The sequence below is a fragment of the Trachymyrmex septentrionalis genome, unplaced genomic scaffold, assembly GCF_001594115.1.
Source record: "Trachymyrmex septentrionalis isolate Tsep2-gDNA-1 unplaced genomic scaffold, Tsep1.0 scaffold19, whole genome shotgun sequence".
Classification (NCBI taxonomy): domain Eukaryota; kingdom Metazoa; phylum Arthropoda; class Insecta; order Hymenoptera; family Formicidae; genus Trachymyrmex; species Trachymyrmex septentrionalis.
In genome coordinates, this window is record NW_017305071.1 from 2794808 (window position 1) to 2804348 (window position 9541).

The window sequence follows — 9541 nt, forward strand, 5'->3', positions numbered from 1 at the left end:
ACGTCTTTATGGCATCTTTTAAAAGTTATAACATTTAACTTTATTATCGAATTTATGCAAAATACTTTTCACGTAAATTCAACAGCGGAAATTTTAATTTTAATTAATACTTGGAGAACAGATAAGATAACTGCAACCAATATAATCTAATAGCCAATATGGCTTACTCTTGCTATTTGTAGATAGTTATACGAATGGTTAAATCTTTACTGTACTCATGTATTGAAAGTGTGTCTCATATTTTTAATATTCATAAATATTTCCTATTTTGAATCTCAATTAGTTTGTTGGACTCAAAAATCGCAACGTTTAGTTATATTAAGTAAAATTACCTTACATGATATAAATAATTTTTTTAAAAAAAGTTTAATAATTAAGCTAATTTGTAAATATTTTTTTATACAAAGTATCGAAATATATTTCCCGAATATAACTGTTTTAAAAGTAACTCTTAACTTTATTAATACACTTTCCGATTGTATTCTTCAATATACTGATCATTTGCAGATGCAAGTTTCTCGCAATTATCGACTTGACGCAAGAATATTTCGTCAGAGTTAAAATTGCGATGTTTGCAATCGAGAATCGGTTAAATACACCTTTAGCTATTGTAAAACGAGATCAATCACGAGATCTGACGAAAGTCGTTCCGACAGCATCTCGCGCGAAGCTGCGGATCACGATGGTCGACGTTATACTGCCAGAAGTATCATTTCTCGTTGTATATCGAAGAGCAGACCGCTGCTTGCTTGTGATTCGCGAGATTCGTTTACACGTCAGCTTTTATGAATTTGTGTAATCTCGTAAATCTGGTCATTTTTTTTATGACGTCAAGACTCGCGAATATTCGCGGTATTATCATTAGTGAGCGGCAAAATCTAATGGAATATTTTGTTCAATAAACGTTTTATCCGTTGAAAGCTTAAAACGTTGTCGGTAAGCACACTGTTGATAAGCTTATGATTGGCTGCACGTAATAAACATTCGGACGCAACTGAGAGACTGAATTAAAGCTCGATCGTTAATTTCTATTGCGATATGTATATAGTGAACAAAATGCCGAAATGAAAATGCCGCGTGAAATGTGCACGAAAAGTTATTTTTTCCTCGCGTGTCGCAAAAACGTATAACGCAAGAGAACGCTAAATATGTGAATTATAAATTTGCACCTCTGTCTCAAAAAAGAAAGGATTTCAATGCCAACTCGGAATTTGTTTACGCAAGTCCTGAACTATGTCAAGCTCGTGTGAAGCTTCAATTCTTTGGCTGCAGCCAAGTAAAACTGATCTTTCAAAATTCCCGACAAATAAAGTATAGAAACACATATTTATAGCATATTATTTGAATTATTTGCTACATTATTTAAATTAACCAATATAAATAAACAATGTAATAATAAATTGACAACAAGGAAAACATCAATTAATTATTTATTTATTTGCGAAATTTTCAATTTTACTTGGAAGTATCGGATCTGCAGCCAGAGAGTCAAGCGTAATTTAATTCTTCACAGAAAGCGATTCGCACGAGTCCAAATTGTACGAGTACAGCGAGCGCCCGAGTGTGACTGAGGAGCGAGCCATGCGTTAAATAAAAGTTCGTTTATTTCAGTTATCGCATCGTGCCAAAAAGCCGAACGCAGCTGACAGCCGTTAGTGACATAGTAATCGTGGCAGCGACATCGCACAGCATTTCCGACATAAATCAATCGAGATGTCGAGACAGTTTCCGAGACAGTCTTTTGACTTTCAAGGAATAAGTCTGGGTCCACAATTTTGCTTTAAGAAGCTGTAAACCGTAAAGCCTTAAGAAATTGACCAATCACAGTATGAGTATGAGAAAAATAATCGATTGTGAATGATCAATTTCTTATGACTTTACGGTTTAGAGCCTCTTAAAGTAAAGTTGTGGACCTAAACTAATAGAAGGTTCTTTAAACATTAAAGAAGAACAATGTTTTCAGATCTATGCGAACAGGATAGATAGCAGGAAGAGGAGTTGATTTTATTACTGAGCATTAGAAATTTGCTATAAAGGATCTCGCACTAATTATATGGAAAATTGAGAGAGAATGAAATGATTTTTCATATAATGTAGTTTATAATATTGTAAACAAAAGGAGTCGCAGACACAAGGCTCGTAATAGACAGTTTTTGAGCTATGTTGTACTAATGGTATATGAGCACAAGTTTTACACCTTCGGTACAAGTTCTAATTCAAAAACTATTATTGTTGAACCTTAGATTTATAACATTTTTATTCATTACATTATAGGCTACATTATAGGCCGGTATTCGCAATTCATTCTTATTTTAAGACCGTCTTAAGTAATGCCTTAAGACGCTAATACGATTCTGTGATTGGCTTATGATAGCTCAAAATTGTACTTGACCGTCTTAAATACATATAAGAACTGATTATAAATACCTGTCTATACGCGAAAACTGACTCATTTCGCCAGGACTTAATTCTCTATATAATCAGTGCGGGATTCTTTTACTTTAGGACTCACAAAGATCTCAACTACGAACCTGAAAAATATGGATAGAGAGATGGACACTCGTCATTACGGGACGCGATAAAAAGAACACAATCTTAGAAAACTAGCATCTTCATTTTTCTTTCTCGTTCAATATTTTATAAGTATACATAATTGTTCTCACAAAACTTTCGTACTCCGTTCTTGACGGAGATCCCTCTCGACGAGACGAATCCGTCTCCTTATTTCGCACATATATCCTACATTTCGTTATTATATTATATTTCACTTTTACGTATCACTGGTGTACTCGATGACTCATCGAAGTCGCTACGAAGTCGCGAGCGAATAATGCGGGAATTAAGTATCGATAACAATTCAATTTTGCCTATCTACATTGAATCCTGCTTATCGCAATCGTGTTCTAACTAACGCGAAAGAATTTCCTCACTAATCGAAGAGAATAATTCTTTGAGCACCAAACTGGAATATTTCAAAGTTATAAAAAACTTTCTTTCCTAAAATGTCTCTTTACTGGTTTTTAAAATACTTCTCCTATAAAAGAAAAACTTTCCTTCGCTAAGACCAGGTGGTTAAAAAATAAAAATTAAATATCAACCCTTGGAAGGGTTTTATGTTCGAAAAAGATATTCTCATAAATATATAAATAAAATAAAAAATTAGAAAATATATACAGGGTGAATCATAAGTATGTTTAAAGTTTTATGAACGTTCCTGGGTATAAAAAGGAAAAACAAATGTTTCTATAAACTTTAGATCGTAAATATTTCGTTATCAAAATAATAGACACAAGATTTGAAATAATGACTGAGTATCAGATTCTTAGTTAGATATGTATGGAAAATGATGCAGGATACTTTGAGCATTTCTTGTAAACATAAAATTCCCACTTGAAACTTTTAAATAAAGTCATTATTTAATACCACTATATTTGTGTATATTTACTTCGACAACATTGGATTCTTGCGATTCAATGTTTAAACAAACATTTGTTCCTTTTTTTAATTCATAAACACGCTCACAAAAATTTTAAAACATACTTATGACTCACTCCGTATATTGGATGGAAAGCACACAATCAAAACGTCTTAAAAATATTTCAAGAATACCAAAAACCTTAAAAAAACAAACTATATTGCGACTACTTTAAATAAACGCCATTGAATAACCATCGTACATATCGAATACGTCTTAACATGACTTAGACGATACGAAATCACAAAAAAGAGAGAAATTGTGTTGCAATAAAATTATTGCGCGAGCATTAATGCGCGATCGTTTGCACGCTTATTACTTTTATATTTACACACCCTGATGACAAGAAAAATCCTACGATCGGCTCATCGCGCCTTCGTCAACTTCAAAATCTCACACGCTAATCCTGATCATCGCAAACCTATTCTCTCAAGATACTTGCAAAATCTCTCGATGAACATTTTTTCCTGCGGACGCTTGACCGCTATCTCAATGATACCGACACTAACCGAGCAAAAGGACTTGACGAGCATCACGTGAGCCGCCATTAACAGGTCGTCATCGGTAGTGAAACGTCTGTCGCGAAGGAGCGATGCGAGTGACGGCTCGTCGTGACACCGAGAGTCCCAGAAATCGTCTTCGCGGTAACAGGCGTGCCTCGCGTACGCGGCGGTGAGAACAGCGATCAAGTACGCCAGGAACCTACGGTGGCACCACAACGTCTCGTGATTGTCGTGCAAAGTGATGTACTGCTCGTTATACAAGCACTCTTCCGTCCAGTATGACAACGCCGTTAGGTAACACCTAAGTTTGCGAACGTCGGTGGTCAAGTAACCGTGATCACGCTCCAGACGCGCGACCTCGCGAATACGTTCCAGCAACGTCCGTTCGTCGTCGTCGAGATCGTGACGACCCATGTAGAGGAATGGGCCGTCGTACCTGATGGAGCGGTAACCGGAGTTGTCGTGCGTCTCCCTGCCCGAGGAGACCACTGCCAGGATGTACTTTCGCAGCAGGAATTGCCGATAGGAGTACGCGCTATGATCGGATACATGCTGCCGGCACCAAATGAGCGTGCTCATCCATTCGCTATCGAAGCTGAAATGCCGTAAACCGCGAGACTCGAACAGGGTGACCAAGTGACGTCGATAGCTCCAAGCGTGGTAGTTGTTCGCGTAGCGATCGGCGCAGGTCTGCACGAGCTCGAGCTCGTCGTTCGCGAGTGCTTCGGCGACGTCGGTCCGCTCGGCGTCCAGGACGAACGGCATCAGCCAGCTTCGATACGAGAAGGCCTCGAAGCACTTTGGCGTGTGATAGAGCACCGGCCGCGTGAAGGACAGCTCGTCGCGTGGGTCCAATCTGCCAGCGCGCACCAGTTCTCGCCGCATATTCCAGAACATGGTCACGCTCGGATTGAACAGAAGGGCGCCCAGCAGCCATCTCGCCACGGTGCTGGGTTCCTCGCGCCGCTGATGACGCGTCCGCCGATACTCCAGCAGTCGGCGATACGTATACACGTAGAGCGGCTGAACGCACCACGACGCCAGGCCCAAGCTGTCCTCCTGGTGAAACACCGGCGACCGGTTCTCGCTGTCCTCCATAGGCAGAATCACGAAGCTCCTTCTAGGAATACAGAGAAGTCGCGACTATGTAAACTGTCGCTTCGCTTTGTGTGTAAAAAAAACTTTTTGAAAGAAACGTTCGTAAATTCTTTTTGGTACTCTTAAATTAAGGAAAGTACGGAAACAATTATACACTGTTAAATTTATCAAATTATATCTAATCTGAATTATTTTTAATCATTTCTGTAGAATCATTGCTCTTACTTAATATGTCGTTAATTTAACTGAAACAATAGAATTAAATAATTTAATTTAAGAAATGTAATCATTTGACTTAAATTTAATTTATTACTTATTAATCACATACGTTAATATAAACACTGTTTACTTTAAAACTAAGCAATTCAATCCAGAAATAGACTAATTTACATTTTGACACACACAAAAGTTAAAAATGTTATTTAAGGGATTGGAGTCTATTGCTCCTTTGACATTTAACAGTGTATTATTCCGAGTTGCTTACATTCAATCTCCGGAATTGATTTAGTGGATCCGTTGGACCTACTTAATTATAAATCTCTTTGACAAAAATATCAAACAATTCAATTTTCTTTACATCTGCAAACTTGGATTATTCTTATTAAAATATACATATTTATTCTTTTTTATACGAGATACATCTTTTTGGTTCCTTCAATTAATTAATGCTTTTTAATTAATATAAATTAAACGGATCTTATAGGTCCAGCGTCAGTAATTGTATTACAGATTTTTAAAGAAAGAGAGAGAGAGAGAAAAAATTAATATTTTTTATTATTATTTCTTAGCCTAGTATATGTAATACTTAAAATTAATCGTAATAAAAGTCTATATATATTTATTTCGAGTAATATAAATATTATATTATAAATAAGTAATATTATTAAAGAAAGAGAAAGAGAAAATATGTACTCGTATAATTATTTTCAACAGTGTGTAATGAATATAAAGCAAGGAAAGAAAAAAATTAATAAGTAATTATCAATGTTTTCAATGATAAATAGAAATTAAGATAATGCGTTTAATATCTAAGCAATTTTCGTTTTATCAAATATTTAAAAAATTATTTCCATATTCAGCTGTGATCTATTAACATGTATAATTAAAAAATCCGCAATGCGTCATGGATAATGTAGCTAGATGAGACAACTTCGTCGCAATGCTGATATTTGTAGGAAGATATTTGAAGAATTTAGCTTACACCGGCAAGTTTATAATCTCACGTAAAAGTATGAGTCTCCTTATGTCCGTATTCAAAGTTCTCTATTTTTTAGTTTAACAATTTAAACAATACTTTAACAATAACTTTAACTTCTAGTTATCTGTATAAAGTATTAAATATATTTTACAAAGGAACGTTGATAACAATCCTTTTTCGTAATTTCCACGAGGATTTTTTTTTAGATTTCGATGAGATTTTTTTTTAATTTATTGTAGAAAAAACTTAAATAAAAGATTATATTCTACACTTTTTATATGCAAGCCTGTAAAATAATTTCCCGATAGTTAATTCTTTATTATATTTGACTCTATGTTCGATTTTGTGAAAATTACATAAGCGTGTTATGTAAGATAGTACAATTACATGTACACGAGAAAATTTTATAATCACACATACACCGAAGTTTCGATAGTCAAAGGAGAGTAAATCCGCAAGTATAAAGACACAGTTGTGAATTTTTTTTTCTTCGCCGCGATTTAACCGCCACAAAAAATCGAAACCGGTAAAAACGTGAACGAATAATTAAAACCAAGTACATTACGCAAGTGGAATTAAAGATGGCAAACAAACCGCGATTGTTAGCACTTAATACTCTCCTGATGGTACTATTTTGCGAACGCAGGACTGATTAATAATTTGGCTGATTAATAATTTGCAATGCATGACCGTCTTCTCGTCTCCGTCGCATACATCTTCTATGTTTTCCCGTAAATTTTTTTGTTTTGACTTAATCATAGTCGCGAACGCAAGTTTATTTTAATCTCGCGCTCAAAACCGGGATAACAAGATTAACAAGCGTTTTCGATGAGAAAATAATTGGGGCCGGTTTTAACGACCTTTTATTTTTATACAGCACTCGAAAGCTCACATTCATATTAACATGTGAATTCAAAACCTTGAAATTAAATGGGATAAATGTAAAATAGGGCGTTAATAATGCTTGTTCATTACTCTCTATATTCACATGAAACACGTTTCGTGTTAAACTCAAGGATTAAGAAGATTGGTTTTAATTGCCCTCGGAGTAATTCAAAAAGCTGAGTGCCAACCGTAATTTTCCTATGTCCGTGTTACATAGTTGACTAATTATTAAGTCCATTCTTTAATTGAATATGCGTAGTTGTAACTGTAATAAGAATTAACCAATCACAATCGAATATTCTCCTCATGTTCGACTGTGATTGATCAATTCTTGCAACTACAATCACACTTACAAGTTACAACTACATTGTTAAAATTAGAAAGTCAAATTATACTCAATTTGAATTATCTTTAATCATTTCTGCAGGTCGCCACTGCTGCTATTAATATGTTGTTAATTTAACTTAAAACAATGGAATTAAACAATTTAACTCAGAAATGTATTAAATTTGAATTAAATTTAGCTTATTATTCATTAAGTGCATACATTAATATGGACGTTGTTTTACTTTGAAACTAACCACAGAAATGGATCTATTATTTCATGGAAGTTAAAAATAAAATTTTATTTAACTCAAAGGATCGAGTTACCGTTGCTTCTACGAATCTAATAATGTACGCCTACACAATTGTAGAATAAACTTAACATTGCAGTTTCGCGAAACATGAGAAATCACGCGAGCAAAAAAAAGGTCAAATAATTCGTATGAATTTGATGAAAAAAAAAACGAAAGAAAAATATCTATCGTTTATTATTGCATTGAAATTCCTTTAATAAATGTTTACGAAGATTTATTACACTTTTAATAAATCTCTACGAAAATTTATAAAGTCCGATAATGGAACTCTCGACAATACTTGGAGAGTTAATGTTAAATCGAGCGCGCTCTCTCAATATTTCATAGATTATGATCTAGAGCAGCGGTCAATTACAGTTGGAGCACGTGACTCGCGATAGACTCGCAGTCAACTTCGCAGCTATTATCGCAGCACGGTCGCCGTGACGGTGAGCAGCGTGGGCGAAAGTTGGCGCGCGCGAGATCGATCGTCGCGTTAAAATCGCGAAGAGGTCGACTCGCCTCTACGATCACCGGTGCATGCTTTTTTCCCTCCCCTCGCCCTCTCGCTGCCTATCCCTTCGAAGACTCCGCCCTCGCAACTGCGCGGTTAGGATCGCGTGTGCATGTTTTTATAAGTTCTGTTTGCCGGTTTACGGGCGTTTGTAGTGCGGGTTTCGAAACGAGACTCTCACGGAGAGCCATTTTAGGTTAGGATCCACCGAAGTCACTCCGCGGCGATTTTAAATCGATAACGCGTATATATAGGACCATTTCGTCTGCTCAGCAGCTCTCACGCTTCACATTTTCTAATATCAAGAACAAAATCGACGTGCATAAATGCGTTTAGACTTTGAAAAAAATAGAGAATAACAGTCGTAATGGGATGTAGAAAATATACTTGAGCGGAAACGACAAGAATTTGATGGGAGATCGTTAACACGATCGTAACTGATCGTAACTTGCGCTGAGTTCAAAATCGCGACACCGCATAAACGCGCGGAAATGCGATCGGCCGTCTCGACTCGTGTAAATGACGGACGGAACGCGGTGTGGCAGAGCTTTTTACGACATTCACGACGGTCGAGTTGTCGTCGCCGCGACTCTACCGATTTCGATCTTTGCCTGTCACGAGAACGGGATTAGAGACGGCAAAACACGCCCGTGCGCAGTGCAACGGATTTCCGGGTTTACTCACGAGGAAAAAGATGAGGAAAAACGTGCACTCACATGGTGGGATTTCTTCGGACGGTGTTCTCAATGTCACGGAGGATCTTCTCGGCGGCCGGGAACTCGTTGTCCACCATCGTATGAGCTGCATCACATCTCCCTCGTGGACGTAGCAATCGACGGCGGACGCGCCAGTGTGACACACCACCCTTCGCGTCCTTTCCTTCTCGCTTCCACTCTCCGTCCGTCTATCGCTCCCTCCTTTTGCTCTGCCGCCCCGCACGGCGCGTCCCGTTGCGACGTATACGGCGGTGCGGCACTTCACTCTGCGGAAGCGCTATCGGAGCAGCCGGATGCAGCCGGAGTGCGGCAAGCAGACACGCTCGGCTGCGCGCGGCGCGAAGTCAGCCACGAGTCGGGCCGGGCGGGCGCGCCGCTCAGGCTCGCCAACTTCACGCACCCCGGTCCCGCGCGCGTCGTCGTTTTCCTGCGTTTACCGCGCAGCGAATTGAAATCCACTTTGCGCGACGTGCAAATTTTTCTGCAGGTCGATTTAATAGAAAAATTTATGTATATCTACCTTGTCATTATATTA

At 37.7% G+C, this 9541-nt stretch overlaps 1 protein-coding gene across 1 annotated transcript; it reads right to left on the reverse strand.

The window, feature by feature from the left end:
* Positions 1–3281: 3281 nt before the first annotated feature.
* LOC108746770 (protein prenyltransferase alpha subunit repeat-containing protein 1) lies at positions 3282–9350 on the reverse strand. The gene is made up of 2 exons (XM_018483722.1): positions 9007–9350; positions 3282–5098 (listed from the first exon to the last, which is right to left on the reverse strand). Exons 1-2 carry the CDS (start codon positions 9081–9083, stop codon positions 3886–3888), a joined length of 1290 nt encoding a protein of 429 aa, XP_018339224.1. The 5' UTR covers positions 9084–9350; the 3' UTR covers positions 3282–3885.
* Between the last annotated feature and the right edge of the window lie 191 nt (positions 9351–9541).